The 17,055-nt window shown below is 45.7% G+C and overlaps 1 protein-coding gene across 8 annotated transcripts in view; it reads right to left on the bottom strand.

Moving 5' to 3' along the window:
- The window catches only part of MVB12B (multivesicular body subunit 12B), a 65,389-nt gene that overhangs the window by 14,449 nt on the left and 33,885 nt on the right, over positions 1 to 17,055 (bottom strand). For all 8 annotated transcript variants that reach the window (XM_068155714.1, XM_068155716.1, XM_068155711.1 and 5 more), the window contains exon 7: positions 16,485 to 16,582. In XM_068155714.1, the coding sequence (XP_068011815.1) occupies positions 16,485 to 16,582 (98 nt within the window). The remainder of the gene's footprint in view (positions 1 to 16,484; positions 16,583 to 17,055) is intronic.

A 17,055-nucleotide genomic window follows, 5' to 3' on the forward strand; every position in this document is an offset into this window, starting at 1 on the left:
ATAGATGAATAGCTGCCTCGGTGCTTGGCGGGTTCAGTTTGCACACTGCAGCGAGCGCTAATTCTTCACACCACTATTGTGGGGATGCACAGCCATGGAGGAGTTTGTATACCTCAACTCCCAAGGAAGCAGCAGCTCTTTCTGCATTCAAATTCTCACCATAAGCTTTTATAGCTTTGGATTTCTTTATTGCTATTTTTGCAGGACCTTTTACATTGGATTTTTCAACTGCTGATATTAAAGATATTTACTTAATAAATCCCTTGAAAAACATCTTCCTGCATGGCTCTGAAAACTAAGCATTGCTAATCCAAACCAACAAAAAACCTCAACACCTAACAAGGTACCATCGCCATGTTTAAAGTTTAAATTCTCTCAGATTTTAGAAAGAACTTTCTGCAATATTGTAGAAGTCTTAGATTTTCCCCAGACCCAGTAATGGGTTTGTGTTTTACCAAAATGAGTATCTCCTAAAGCAGCCTACAGCAGTACCTAAAATCAGCATGGTTCACCTGTCCAGAGCAAGCTTCATTTTCAGCTCAGTGACACCAGAGGAACTTGGAAGTGGGTAAGAATCAGAGGGCTGGCAGTGCTCAGGCCAGGTGACTGCATGCACCAAGGGAAGCCACGGCTGGCCTGGGGGACAGCTGGCACTGCAGGATTCATGCTGCTGCCTGGGGTGGCTGTGGAAGCTGGTGAGAAAATGCTGTGATGGCCACAGCTAGGTGGTGAGGCAAGGACACAGAAACAAAACATGGTGGGGTTTGGAAGGGACCTCTGGAAATCACCTAGTCCAATTCCCCTGCTCAAGCAGGATCACCCACAGCAGCAGATTGCCCATGATTGCATCCAGGCAGGTTTCGAATCTCTCCAGAGGGGACTCTGCAACTTGCCTGGGCAGCTTGTTCTAATGCTCTGGTACCTCTCAGGTAAGAAGTTTTTCCTTATGTTCAGATGGAACCTTTGGGCCAGATAGAACAGTTTGGGCCAGTTACCCCTTTGTCCTGTTGCTGGGCACCACCAAAGAGTCTGGCTCCATTCTTAACTATTGATAAGATCCCCTCTCAGTCTTCTCCAGGCTAAACAGCCCCAGGTCTCTCAGCCTCTCTTCATAAGAGAGAGACTCCAGTTCCTGTATCATTAGGATGTCAGGGCCAGGACCATTACCCATTACCATTATCCTACTACAGCCACCCTGACATGTTGTGCACACAGCTCTGGCTCCTATAGGCACCTGGCTGAGCTCTGCACACCTGAACCTTTACATCACATATGGAGGATGAGACAGGACACCTGCATGAACCCAGGCATGCATATCATCTGTGTATGGGGGGAAAAAATCATTCAGAAGCATGGAAAAAATATTTTCCAGCAGTCTGCAACACATCAAGAGACAGACATGAACTTTTCAAAACAAACCACACTCTCCATGATGCACAGCTAAGCCTCCTACTCCTGCAGTTCTGTACACAATTTAAATAGCAGGCTGAATAGTGAACGTGTGTGTGTGCTCACTGTGCTACTGTACACTGAGTCCCACATGGAACAACACCACTCTGCTTTTCCACATCACTAATGACAGCAAACCTCAAGGGGAAAACAAAAGCAAACTCTCCCACCAGCTCCTGCCAAGCCGGCTGCAACTGGAAGTGCTGTGACCGCCCCAGGCTGCGCTCCCTGGCTGCAGACACCGCCCCAAAACACATGCAGCTCTCTGCTTCATGCAGGCAAGTACCCAAATACTAGGATGTTGACCCCATTTCCTCTAGCTCCTCTCCAGTCCCTTTTCAGCCCCACAGTAAGGGAGCCCTCAGACAGAGGGCAGGATCAAACTGACCCAGCCCAGCCCACCATCACATGCCTGCCACAGCCCATGGTGTCTCCAAAACATATCGTAACATGCATCGTTGCTTGGGCTTGTCATCAGGGCTGTTCCTGCAGTGGCCATTGTCACCAGCTGTGCCAAAGGGATCTCTGGTTGCTGGCCCTGCACAGCCCATCACTGCTCAACAAGAGGAGACCAGGATGGTCCTGGGCTCCATTGAGCTTCTGGGTGTAAACTGGGCCGGCAGCGCTACACAGGCTCTGCCTGCACACCCAACCTGAGTTGCCTCAGCAGCTCACCACCTTCCCCTTCTTTGGTTCCACTGGACTAAGGCACAAGCTCAATCACATGAGACAGTCCCAGAATACTGCACCCAGCTCAGGCAGTCCTGCAGCTCCATTGAGAGCCAGATATTGCACCAGGGAGCTGTGGTGAGGAGTGAGGAAGCCCAGCTGGGAACTCCCCAGCCCAGTGCCCAGACCTGGGCTAGGGAGCACCCAACCAAATGATGCTTGGTACAGCGAGCAGGGGCCTCCCAGGCTGTGAAAAGAACCCTCCACCACGGGAAAGGTTTATAGCTTTCCCATTTGTCTCAAAACAACTTTGAAAATTTAGTCCAGGTCTGGTTTTTAATCATTTTTGCTAATTTGATTGTCAGCCTTGATTTTCTCTGTTTCCTGCGTAGCTCACAACACAGCACAATTAGTTCTTTACTGCTAGATCAAGCCACAAAAACACTTGAGAAAATACTCCTGGCTTTGATTATTTTCTTTTTTAAATAAAGTGAAGGTTAAGTACTGCATGGTGATGGCTAAGTAGTACCTCAGCACTGTGTCTGTATCAGCACCAGGGAACATGGAGAGACTTCAAACAAGCTCTTCAAATTGCAAGTGTTTAGGAGCTCTTGATTTTATTATTTTTTAATAAAATGTCCCCTTTGAAGTCTCTGCACCACACTAAACTTCAAAGATCACACCTAAGCACGTGCTACTTCCAAGCAACAACCCTTAATTAATTAGACTGGAGCAGATACAAAGCAGCGGTGAGGGGCCACGGCAGAACTGGGGCAGGTCCCGCTCGAGGACAAGGAGACGAAGTGGAGGCTCCTCCAGCCTCCACACAAGGCTGCACGCTGAAGAGAAACACAGGCGCTTTTCAATTGCTTTCAGCTCCAGCTGTAATGACAGACAGACTCCTTGGAAGTCATTAAACATGTAATGTCTGTCTGCAGCAGAGAGGAGGGAGGTGCAAGCAGGACTCGGGCTGGAGCAGGCAGTTGCAAAAAGCATCTGAGGAAGCACCCACAATAGCTGCAGTGTTCCCTGGCTGGCGGCTGTAAATTTCTCCCTCTTGATGAGAGAAACATCCTGTTGGGTAACGGCTGCTTCCTTCCAGCACTGGTATTTTTTGCACTTCAGTCATTTCAGAACTGTAGGTTAAGAGCAGGGTATATGAAAGAAACACACTACATTGTGTTACGCTATCTGGCCCTGGAAGTTTTGATTTTCCTTTAGCAGACACCCACAGAGGTGTGATTTTGTACAACAGGGACAGGGAGTGTTGTCAGTGCAAGGGTACTGGGCTCCTCTACTAGAAAACCTCTGGACAGGGGCCAGGTCTCCAGCCAATGGCAGATGCTCATACTTACAGCAACGGCTGAAATCCTGCCCAGCAGCAGCACTGCAGCTGTGGATGAAGCAACTGCTATCTGTGCCAGAGGGCTCCTGGGGAGATAAGGGTGCACAGCACCTGCTCCTAATGGTTTTGTTTTAAAGGACCTTAGTTTTCTTTAAACTTCTTGTTTCCAATAAAAGCAGAATAAAGAAGCTGGATCAGCTGTTCTGAAGTGCCATGCTCTCCACACCACAGGCCCACATAACCATGAAAGGGAAGCAGAAACACACCATGAGCGCTGCTACAAGTGACTTAGTATCATAGTTGGACTTGGTCCTCATCTTCTGCCCAGGAGCTCAACAACACACAGAATGTGTTCTTATTGCTCAGTGATGCAACACTTACCTAGCTAGAAGAGCCTCAAGAACACAAAGCTGAGGTTTACAGCTCAGAAGAGGATGACAGCTGGCACAGGTGACAGCCCAGCTGCAGGGGGCTGCACCCAGTACTGAGATCTGGGCACCCAAGAAGCTGGGGACTTTTCCTCATTCTCTCAAGGGCCAGACCACAGGGCCACAGCCCTGCAGAGCCAAAAGCCCTGCTACTGGAAGAGATCCACCATGCCACTACATGGTGACTCTGGATCCAGATCTCCTAATATAATTTTTAAGTGCTCAGAGTCATTAGTGGAGCCACATATTTCTATCAGGTAAATCTCATTTGCATATGCAAATCATATCTAAATACACAGCACCATTAATATGATCACTAATTACATAATAATAGTCACCAATCTCCACACAGATCAAACTTACAGTTTTGTAGCTATTAAGGAAATTGTGCTTTGTAATTAAGATAATACTCATTTCCAGATGCTAATTAACTATATAATAATTAGCTTCTTTTGCTAATGCAAATTAAGTATTTTCATCCTTATTAGTAAAAGAGTTGCTTATCAGTTAAAAAAGAGGCAACCTAGAAATAATCCCTCCTCCCTCTTAAAGGTGAAAAGGTAACTCCATTTTTATCAGTCTCATTTGTGAATGCAAATTAGCCCTGATTAATCAAGTCACAGATAAATGTGCCCATCTCCCAGCATGGATGGCCGCCTAGAGCTTTTCTCCTGCCCTCAGAGGACATGGACCATTGGTTGCCCACAGGAACACCCAGCTGGGTGCTGCTCCTTGGCTGTTGTTACCCAGCTGGGTGCAGCTCCTTGGTCAAAGCCTTCCTGCACTAAGAACTGCATGGTGGGGAGCAGCACCCAGCCCCACCCCAGGGTATACTGCCCAACCAGGCTGTGGAGCGCACAGAGCCACTGAACAGAGCCATGCTGGCGTGTGGCTTGTTCCACAGGATCCCAAAGAGTGATGCTGGGCACGAGGGCCAAGCCTGTGGCTACAAGTAAGACCAACCAACCAAGGAGCCACCACCGCCAGCCAGGCCGCCTCAGCAGGACTCAGCCTGGGCTGCAGCGCATTCATCATCTGCTAAACCAATCCACCCGCTCTGCACCACCATTTGTCATTAATTATGCTAATCAGCAAACCATTACTCTCCGATGACACCACAGCACTTATTAGCTAGTTATGGCTTTTCAAAAGCACAGCTTATTGTGTATGCAAGTGCTGCGCATACATTAGCCTACAGGGAAGAAATGTCCAATTATGAAAAGAAGAAATTTGCTATTATCTCCTGCTAACAAACCAATTTAGTAATTATAAAAGTCTCTGAACTCAGAAGGATTCTTTAAGAAGAGCTGAGTGATGAAACCAGAGAATTTTGTTTGCAATAACTTTCCGAGTTGAAGCTAAAGTGACGATAGGGGAATGAACAGTTTTTATTATCATAATTGCAATCCTTGCATCTTCACTTTAGATGATCAAAAAGCAGGATTTATCTAAAAAGCATGACTGTATTTGCCTCTCCTCTTATAGTACCTATGTATTTTGGGATACACAACCAAATTTGCCTAACACTACAGGTATTTACACAGGTCTAGCCTACTCATCCTGCAGTTCTTTACCAAACAGCAGCCCCTGCACGCCCAGGAGATGATGCACAATGAGCAGGTCCTTCAGGACCTTTCCGGGGCCCAGGGAAAGCAGCAAGAGCACATGGGAGCAGAGCAGGACAGATCAGAGAGGGCAGTTGAAGACCCAACTGAAAACCAGCCTAGTTGGAGCTTCCAATTCATTTACAATTCTCCAGTTGTTTTGCTCACTGCAAGAGGAATTCCACTAGTTTTAGGAGCTTAATATGTGTTAAGAGCTCATTAATATCATCAGAGTAAATGGGCCTATTAAAACATCTTTAAGCAATATCTGAGCATAAATCTCCCTAAACTATATTTAATGACTGTACTTAAGATACATTATATGCAAGTCTTAATGAGACATTAGATAGCATTTTGAAGATTAAAATTAGAGAATCCATATAAAGTCTGTCCACTTAATGTAGCCTTAAGCTACACTGATGAAAAACATTACCACCAAATTATTACTTCATTAGAACAAATATTTTCCAATAAATTCTGATTTATGCCATTAGACATCTCTATATATACTTTATATATATGTAAAGAGTATATACAAAACAATTTTCTAGTTCCACAGGAGATGAGGGAAATTTTGAGCTTTCTAATGGCTGAGTTAATTACTTGTCTTTATTCTATTGAGTTAGAAGTAAGCACTCCTCATAAAAGTCCATTTAGTGTATGCCCACTTTTCTAATTTAATTGGAGATTTTAATCCCATTAACCACAAGGTCATTCTTTAAACATCTGATGTCTTGCTTCACAAAGATTAGCAGAATGTCTTGGACTCGGCCTTTGACTGTCCCTTCAGCCCCTCCTTGGAAGTCCAAGTGTGGTGGCAGAGACCCTGGGGTGAAGCCTGGCCCAAGCAGGCCCCTTGCATGGCAAGGCCACTTGCTGCTTGTTGGTGAAGGAAGGAAAATGAAGGAAAATCCACTGAGCTCATACAAGACTGCCAGGAGAAAGGTGGCAGCACTGTCCAAGCAGCACACCACACGCCTGCTCGCAGGATGGCATAGAAAGGCACGGGATACAATGTCAAAACTAACCAAGGCCCAGTGTTACCCCTGGACAAACCCTAGCAGCATGTAACCACCCATCACAGCATCCTGACTACTCCAGTGGGACTGGGAGCAGCTGTGGGGAACTGCTGCCCACGGTATGCCCGTGAGACGGGTGCCTGCTGCATGGCACAGCCAGGGACAGCCAGGCAGCAGGACGCTTCCCTTGCCAAAACCAGCTGCAATAACCTTATTAGCAAGAGGGCTTTATGTGTGGTTTGTTTTGTATAAGCAGCTTTTCATTAGATAAATGAAGCCCAACAACCTTTATAAATGTTTTCAATTATGAAATTATGCCATTGAGATATCCGGATGACGATAATCAGGGAAAACACCACTGACACCTCCTGATAGGAGTCAGAGCCTGCTGCCTGGATGACTGCTCCTTCCAATAACACACACCCTAGCCACACCAGTCATTTCAGAAAAAAAACCCCAACCCTTCTTTATTAGATGAAATCTACAGCAACGAGACTATTTTTATTTGTTCTGCTCAAGTCTTCTATCCAAAAGAGAGAACATCTCATTGTAACAACTTTGCATTTTTAACTGTGCAAATTAAGCATTCTTCATAAATAACAGCCTGCTTTTCTGCACTGGAACTCCTTTTTATGAGCAGCACAGTAACGAACAATGAGCAATGTGTTCTATTCTTCTCTGTCAAATCACAGAATGCTACATTAGAATAACTCTGCTGGTCAATGTAATATAGTAGATTAAATTCAACTTCTGTGCAAAAAAAAAACCCCCCACAACCCACCCAACAACCCACCCCGCTGTAAAACAGCACGATAAGGCGGCTATAAAAAATTTAATTTTACTCCAAACTCCATCAGAAAGAAGGGGGAAAAAAAAATAAAAATGGTGTGAAAAGTAATTTTGCATAATCAGTACACGCCATCTGGAACAATTAACCGATTTCTATAGAACTATGAGGATCAGTCATATCTGCTTATTAAAGATCAGAAATTATACAAGTAATAAATCCTTGAAAAAACTGAGCGTACTCCCGCCTGTCAGCGCTATTTTAACTTCAAATACTGAAGAACGCCTGATAAGGCTGAAAAGAAGAGATTAATATATGCAAATTACATCCAGCATTTAAAATCCCCAACAACTGTCTCCGGTTTTCTGTCCCTTATTGCTGCCTTTATGTTTTATTCATACACCGACTCACCTGTCACTTCATAAGCTATAATATTATGGGGGTATTATTAAACAGCATAAAGCCGTGCTTTAATTGGAAAGCTTCATTGCATTTTCCAATTATTTGGAGTAAATTAAAAGCAGATGCACATAGTTTAATAAGGAGTCTAATATCAGTTCCGGGAAATCAAAATTCATTGTCATTACTAAGCCGTGATAGTTTTGCAAACTGTACTCGATTTCAGAGGTTCTGAAAAGAAAAATCTGTCTCTGCAATCTGTTAATTGTCATTTGGTTAATAACTGTTTAAATAGCCAAACCACAGAGTGGCTTCCTACTCGAAAAAAAAAAAATAAACTCTGGCACTCGGAAAAGCAAAACAAATACAGCACAGCTGGCCACAAAGGTTGTGTTCTGCGAGCCACTGGTGCCAGTCCCGCTAGATCGTCCTCCTCCAGCAGCGACGTTCCTACAACACTTGCGGAACAAGGGAAGCGTGGCACCCCTGCCCCAGCGTGTGCCACGTCACTGGTGGGGTCCCTCTGGCATCACCTTCCCTTTCAGCCTAGCTGCCACTGGATTTTGGATGTGCCCTGCACGCCCCACCGGCGTCAACACCTTCGCCACCGCCCATACCACAGGGATGGGGACGTCCCTCCCAGTACACCTGCTCATACATAATTCAAAGCAGCCAGATAATCCTCTCGGCAGAGATCAACAAGCAGCTCCTGTGGAAGGTGACGTGTGATCTGAGAAAAACAGGTCAAGTCTGCAGGTCTGGTACAGTGCAGGAGAGAAGTCAAGACCTCCATGCCAGCCTGCAACTTCATGGGATAGCCGAGACTAAGACGGGGGGAAAGAGCAGCACCAGAGCAGAGCTGTCAGACTCTTGTACAAGCAGGCAAGAGATGATGAAGATAAAGAATGCCACTTCGGACGACAGCAGGTTAATCAGAAAATCACATCTGAGAAATTACACGGGCGGGAGAACTACTGGCTTCATCTTTCAACGTTTGGGCTGCGCCTGCCCGAGCGCAGCACTGACAATGCAGAGCGGCACGCTGCGGCAGCGAGCACGCAACAACCTGCACACCACGGATGAGCTAATTTAATAAGAAATACACTTTCCTGAATCTCATTAAATCTAGTATTAAGTAACACTTACATTCCCCTTTCTGAAATACGCAGCTGCAGCATTTTACATGAGACTTCAGTCTCCCCTGAACTGCTGGATATTAATAGAGCCTTTTATACTTAGAAGATTATCCAGGTCTCTTAGTCCAAAGACTGGAAATTGCAAGAGGGCAAAGAACAGGCTGACTTTAATCTCAGCCTCAAGTAAAGAGGTTTCCGTGCAGTATAAAGCTTGTGTCACAACTTGCCTGCTTTTTGGACCATCCTGATTAAAATTCAGTGTCACCAAAAATAAATCTAGTTCCGCTTCTATTCTTAAGAAGCGCAAAGAACATATACGTGGGAACCGGGATCGACAGTAAAATGTAGCACAGGGCCTCCCCCTTCCGAGAGCAGGCCTTGAACATCGGGGAGGATCTCAAACCCACCAGAAACTATGCTGGAAGATGAAGATAAAGGCAATTCTTGTGCAGTGATCCAAAAAACAGCATCTTTCTCCCCCCCCCCCCAATTTACCTGTTTTAATAAAGCAGACACAGTGTGCCAAGCGAACCATTTAATTATCTGCAAAAATGATGAAGCAAAACAATAGTTTGCAAAAATAAATGACTAACCTCTGATTAAAACGTCTGTCCTCATTACATACAGATAAAAGATACACTATCTTTTTAAAGAAAATGTACATTTGAAGAGAGGGAAGTGGCAGTTGCAGGAGAGATAACCTGACATTTTGCAACAAGAAAGAAACTGGCATATGGGCACTGAAATGTGACAAAATCTTTATTGTTTCTTCTATTTCTTAATCTAGAAAGATCTCTGAGAGATTAGTTATTTTTTTGGTAATTTAAATAAAAAGAACAACAAAAAAAGAGCTAAAACGGGGCGGGGGGAAGGTACATGCAACAAGGCATTCCCCAGCCCATCAGGGAGCAGTGGGAAAGCAAAGCTGCCAGACCCAGCCCAGCCGGCCTGGCATCAGGCTCTGCCGATCCGCTCCAGCCCAGCTCCATGACCGCGTGTTGATGTTTCTCAGCAGAACTCACAGCCACGCAGAACAATTCAGTGACGCTCCAGAAAGGGAGGAGGAATCTGGAAGCTAACTGCTGCCATAAGAGCAGTATGTGAAATAAATGCTTCCAACAAAACTACCCAGACAAATTACAACTCCCCCCTGCCAAGGTCTGCATTATCCAATAGAGCAAAGCAACTCAGCTTCCTTTTCAGGAATCCACTGGCTTTGATGTTTTTCCAGATCATTAACACGAGTTTCCACTCTCTGCTGCCTCCAGAAATCTGGACAATAAACCAGCATGGAATGAACACCAATCTCACTGTATTCCCTCCAGGACCCCGCCTCCTCCCACCACCATGCTGAGGACTCTCCTGTCACTTCTGAATGACCTCATGCTGGGAAAGCTTTTCCTGGGTGACCCAGCAGATTAAATTTGGGCTGGAACCTACATTTGCAGATGTTTCCCTCTACCACTGCAGCACAATCATCCCACTTCACAACGGTAACTGCGTTGGCCACTTGCCTGCCCCAAATCATTACCTATGGCTCACCAGACACTGAAACAAAACCATCCTACTGCCTGAGCCTGTCACATAGTTTGTTCTGACCTTTTCAAAAAGTGTCTGAAAGAGGTAAGTAAATATTTAAATATAATAAAGAAATGTTTACATAGGAAATACAATAAACAATCCTTTAAGTAAATATTTACCTTTTAAGCTGAATGTTAAGGTAAATATTGGTGTATGATTCCAAAACAAACAAATTAGACATGTGGAGAAAGCGCCACCTGTAAGATCTGCCTACAAAAACATCCTCTCCATGGCAAGCTGGCAAACATACAACAGCCAACACCAAGCTGGCAACTGGAGCGTTTCCCTGTCTTGGCGCTCAGACCAGTTTCGCTGGGAAAAAATACTTCCCCCAAGTATGTCCACTGACAACGTAGTTAAAGACAATCACAAACCAGTACTGTCAAGATAAGGAATATATGCAAAGGCAACTGCTTTGAGAACTCACTGCTCCTAAGCAAATGAACAGCAAACACTGCAGCCTTGTTCACAGTCACGACTGTTGCTTTATCAGTAGATAAAAGCGTGTGACACGTTTCAGGATGTGACATCTAAGCTCCCACCCAGAGGACATGGCATTTTCCCTTTGAAAGAGAACGAAAACCTTCAGTTCAGTATCAGCAAAACTAAAGCATGCTGGCATTTTCAGAGAAGAGCCACCATCATCAGGGGTGTAAGGAAAGGATTTAAGAAAATCTATGGATTAATAGCATGACTTGAGGTACCAAACTCTTGGGTGGCACATCAGTATGTCAAGCTAAGGTCAGCTATTTTAGTACTTGCACAAGTATTTGAATTTTTTGGGGCTCCCAGCTGGCAAGTATTATTCAAAAGTACTACCAACAAACATACATCAAAGTACATTGTGCTTTTGTTCTGTTGCTTTCTCAGCACAGTTTCCACATATAAGTGTTCAAAAAAAAAAGAAACTTGCTCCCATCCAAGGGTAACTCCAATCCTGTTATCTCCCAGGTTCTGCTAGAACACAAACCCCTGGGGAGACTGAAGTTAGGTTCTGGCCGTGAGGTAACAGCTGTAGGGGTGCCTGGGATTTCATACATTTGTTTCATGAACAAAATCGATGCAAAGAGGCTGCTTTAGTTACTTTGTGCACACATTCTAGTGGGGCTGTGCAGAGGTATCTAATAGATTCCATACCATGCAATTTCTGTCCTGACAGTCTGAGAATACGTCAAAAGAAGGTACAAGCACTGACTGTCCTATATTTAAGTGACAAATTTGTGTGCTACAATCTACCAACAAGTCTACCTGTAGCATGATGCCAAAGGTGGCTACAGTAAAAACTTCAGGGCAAAAGAACACTACCCTACTCAGCAGCATGCAGGCCACACACCAAAGCCAGCAATGGCTTTGCCCACCTGACTTCAGCCAAGAAGACCCACACTGTGGGAAAACACACAGCTTGGACCAGTGCCTGAGTTCCCAGAAACCACAGCCAAGACCATAAAGATCTCATTTTGCAAACCTCAGTCGCTAGTTTCCAACGCAACACCCTGCCACGTGCTCCAGAAGGTGTGCTAAACTTTTTTTTCCATCCCTAATGCTTCTCCTGAGACAAGTTGGCTGAGTACAACTCAAACTGGCAGGCTGAGGTGATTCTGGAAGTGAAATCAGAGTTTTGAGCGGGTGCAGGGAGGCTCAGCCAGTGTCAACAGCCGAGTGCTGTGCCCCCTGCAGCGTGGTCCTGCATGGCTGGCTGGGCAACCGTGCCGCTGCTGGCCTCATCCCTGGGCAGGAGACAGCTTTTAGCTTGGAGTCAGAACTTGAAGGGGCTTTCAATGGAAGATTTTGCAATTTGAAAGGTTTACGTTTCACTGGCACTTACACAGCAGAAAACTTATGGGAGGCAAGATCCCCAAGAGACATCAGCATACTGGTCTGAAACACACTGTTTATTAACTTCAGAGAGAGCTACGGTGGTATCAGAGCCCATCCAATTAGTGAGGCCTGCAGGAATGTCTGCACTCCTAAATCTCTTGGTTTCTGAAAGGGTTAAAGCTTATTATTAGCATATAATTTACAGGTCCTTTCTCCCAGGAAAGAAATAATGCACAGTAAATGCCACATTCATTTTAATAATACATGTTACAGTCTGTGCCCAACATCTGCACAAAGGTAAGGCAGACAGATTTTTTTGACATGTCCCACTCTGCCATCCATACACAGGCTTTTTGTTTCTTAAGTGACGGAAGGTTTAATCAAGAAAGCAGGCAATTCATCAATCGAAACAAGGCTGCTCACACTGCCCTGACAGCACACACATGGTTTTGTACAGAAGAAACCTGGCCACCTGTCAGCAGCACCTTTTACATCAGGATATACAAATACACCGAGTGATCAATCCTCCAGCTCTTCCCATTCATTTCTTCGTTTTCTTATTATATTTTTCTTTATGCTAGATGTTGCCCTCATTCTCTGCAGGGATAGATGGGAGACAAGGCAAGCTATGGCTGTTTATACACTATCATAAAAATTTATATACCCTTAGAGTGACTTATTTCCCTTCTATTTGACTACCATTATTATAAATAATTTTTCACTTCATTCAGGAATTTTCCCTGTGCGTTATTATCTGTGGCTGACTGAGAGGGCTCCCTCTCTCCCTCACTGTCCTTGTGGCTCTGATAAGCCAAAGCAATATGCAGCCAGAAGATGCTGAAGTCTGAAATGAAGGCAGTATGTAGTCACAACAACATCTTAATTAAGCTGAAGGCCATGAAGAAAGACTACGCTGTGAAATACTGAGCAGTGTCTGTCGACAGGTCTGTCTGGAGCAAGGCATTCTTCTTCCTGCTGCTGCCCGTTGGAACATGCATATTAAACCTGTCAAATCCTCAGCACCAGGCTCCCAGCAGCACCCAGAGTCCTTCTGCAGATCAGCTTAGGTGTAATTCTGCCTTTTGACCTCTGGCACGTGGCATAGGGTGGGACTGGGGAGTCTGTTGGGGAGAGAGGATGATGCCAGCAGCCTAAGCCTAAGTGCAGATGTCAGTGCCACGAGGCAGGCTCCTGACGCAAGGTCTGGGCAATGGTTTCCTGCACCCTGATTGATTAGTTTACTGCACAAAGATGAGTCTCCCTAACTTTCTGGTCACCCAATGTCTCACCGCCAGCACTAGAAACAATAAAAGGTTGGTTATAAACTGTAATTACTACTTTTGGGACCATTTTTTCCTTGACAATAATTGCATTACACACCCCAAGGTGTGACAGGACAGTTCCAGTGGGGACACAGCAATTTCTGCCAAAATGTGTTTTGAGGTCCCCAGTGGGCTCGACAGCCAACGTTCATTTTACCTTCTATAAAGAGGCTGAGCCCCAGCTGGAAGTGCTATTTTCATTGACTGCTGAGAAAACCTTCGGTTTCTATAGACACAGAACCGAGACCGTGCTGCTACTGTTGATTTCACCTTCTTTTACAGCCCTCCCTACCCAAATACTGCATCCCATTCCCCCCACAATAAGTCAGACTGGAGCCATACCAAAACTGTAAGAGAAGAGACCATTCATAACGGCTTTTGTTTCCCTGCAACGGCACCAGGAAATCTTCTATTTTGCTGAGAGCCAAGAGAGGGAGCCCGAAGGCTTGGCCACGCGCGGTGGGACTCAAGAGGAGCCCTGCACCTGCCCAAAGCCACGGTCACCTCGCCTGCGTGCCACCACAGACTATCCATGCACCCACAGCTCCCCCCACACGCCACAGCCAGGACCCCACCACGGCAAACCACATCCCAGCTCAGCAATTAGGGCTGACAGTGGAAGCACGTTAATAAATTTCCCGTTGCCATGGCGCTGCAGCGAGGCACTGGCGTCGCAGCGCAGATAAACGGACTGGCTGCAAAAAAAACTACACCAATGTAACAGGAAACTTTGGAATGGTTTCCACAGTGTGTCTGGGGGCTGATCTACCTCGGCAACGTTTAAGCACGCAAAGGGAATTGTCCCAGCACCTCATCACAGCTGCTGAAAAGGCAGCAGCGGTCAGGAGCTATACATGAAGATCGCTGCCAACACACAGGATGTTTCGTGTGACAAGGCTCTTTCTTCAGAAACAGCTCCCAGCTGCAATAGCCATCACAGCACACGTATGCACAACTTGTCTCACAGCATGTCTGGAGGACGACCTGCAGTTGGGGTTCCAAAAGAGTTATGTACTTTGACTGAAACGTGCTCATGCAGACATGGAGGCCTAATGCCATGCCCAGTTCTGCAGGCCTGTTTTGTGCTTTGCCTGTAATTATCTGGTAAAGTATTCAGGTTCTTTGCAAAATAGGTCATCTTTCCAGGCTGTGCTGCAAGCAAAGGCAGTTCAAAAGTCCTAAAGCAGGCTTGTTCTCAGTAACATTCATGCAGAGTTGCTGCCTTGCTCTTTAGGCGTTTGATGATTCCTCAGGAGAGAAAGCACAGCTTTCCATCCTGCATGCAGGACTGTCTCAAGTGAACACCAGAACACGCCTTCCTTTACATTTCTAAACCTATTAGGGCAGGAGAGTAACAAGAAAAACGAGTACTGACAAGAATTATGCAATTGTTATATTCCATCTATTTAGGAACCTGAAGCTGCAGCTTCAGTCAGAGATTACCTTTTAAATAACCCTTTGATTATGGTACATGAATTAATGCCATGTTCCCATGTTAGAATTGTCACTCACTATTAAAAGCAAGAACCTGTGAATGGCACATTTTTGCCATCTTCTCTTCCCTGATTATGCAGAAGCACTACCTATTGTCAGCCCACTGAATCCACTGCTGCTTTCTGTGGGTTTCCAAACTGTGCTGAAAGCCTCCTTCAGCCAGATGATAGGACTGTACTTTCAATAGGCTTTGACAGAGTGAGGTTTAAAGCCAGTATTTTACTCCTTAGGCAAAAATGACATAGAGAGAGAACTGTGGCTAAGAGTGTGGTTCTACCATGCCTATCACAATATTTACTCAGTGTAATGTTACTCCAAAAAAAAAAAAGTAATTCTAAGGAAAAACTCTCCTGCACCCCAGCACGACTCAGCTGAAGCACAGAACATGAGCTGGCCTCCTAAGGGAAGAGGCAGGTGAGATGCACTACCACGCCACAACTACATGTAACGTTTTTCTTTAGTTTGCAGGACTGAAAGTCCTTTTGCTGTGGTTCACAAATAGCTTCTAGACCACACAGCTCTTGGCACAACCAGGAGTGAATGATCCCATGAGATACAACTCTGTAGAACATCCCTGCCTCTCACTCCCAGAGGCACTGCCTCCCTGGGGTTCTGAGAAACCAGGCTATATTCCTTTTTAGCTCACTCTTCCTTCAAAACAGGAAACACTTAAGCATAGGACCTCCTCTAGAAGAGCAGAGTTGTCAGGACAGCTCACAGGGTCCCCAGCTCCAAAACAAACCCACTAGGTGGTCCTGAACCACAGTAACAAGTACCTGTGCGGTGATGGAACGGGCTTGATCCTGACTCCTCTCTTTAAATACACATCTTCCCTGCAGACTAGTACTAGTCAAAAATAAAGACCAGCTTAATTATTCATTGGTAAGTTTTTTCTACATTGACATCTGGAAACCATCACTAGCTCTAGCACTTGTACACTAGCCTGGAACAGTGAACAGACAGAACGCTGCAGCCTAGAGAGACTGAGTGTGCAAGTGCAAGCACATGCTTCTTCAAAATACTGCAGACCTCTCCTCCTCCCCATATCCTACCATCTTATTTCAAATTTGCCCCAATCCAAGACAAAGCTTCCTACGAAATAGGCCAAGATGTTTCTTATGACTCACCTGTGGAGAGCATGAAAAAGATGAGGAGCAAACTCTCATCCAGCAGCTCTGTAGGCAGCATCCCCCCGCCCAGGGCTGTGATCTCCCCAACGATCAGTAACGTTTGCTGCTAGTTACATGCGTGCCTGGGCATTTTCTGGGGTCTCTCTGCACCCCTTCTGCTCTCGACACTTAAATGGCACTGAAGCTGGACATGCGTTTCCTGGGTACCACACACCTGGCTGGCTGCACGAGCAGGGCTGCTTCGCTTGGTTACACTTCTGATTACACAGAGGAGCAGAGGAACCGTGGCGTGTGCCAGCTCACCTGATATGGCATACAAATTTGAGTGCTGGTGCTCCAGGTCCAGGCGAGTGCTGTGACTTTTCCCTCGAAAGCTGGCAGGGAGTGTCAGTGAGATGTGCCTGAGGAAGAGAGATGGGAAACAGAGATGATGTCACTACAGAGCAGAAGATGCTGCTGCTGTCAGCCCACTCTTGCCTGATGATTTCTGACAGGTTAAGGAGCAAATACCAATTTTAACATTGTAGAAGCCAGAGTGGGCCTAAAATACCAGGAGGAGGCAGAGGTGCTGACTTGGCCATAACAACCAAAAGTGATTCTGCTGCTTAACCTGCTCCTCAGTCCAGCTGTGAGCAAGAACATCCACACCAGCACAAGCCCCCTTTGCCCCAACACCAGGACACAGTCAACAACAAAAGTGCTACAGAGGCAGGGGTGATGCACATGTTGAGCTCCCCTACATCAGCCCCTGAGGACAGGGAAGCAAAACTTCATCTCCACCAACAAATGCTCTGCACAGAATTCCTGCAGCAGAGACATTTTTACATCTTTGATTAAACTTTCCTATAAGCAGAGGGGAAAAAAGGAGCTCATG

The sequence above is a fragment of the Melanerpes formicivorus genome, unplaced genomic scaffold, assembly GCF_026170545.1.
Source record: "Melanerpes formicivorus ecotype bairdi unplaced genomic scaffold, bMelFor1.0.p_v2 SCAF_33, whole genome shotgun sequence".
Taxonomy (NCBI): domain Eukaryota; kingdom Metazoa; phylum Chordata; class Aves; order Piciformes; family Picidae; genus Melanerpes; species Melanerpes formicivorus.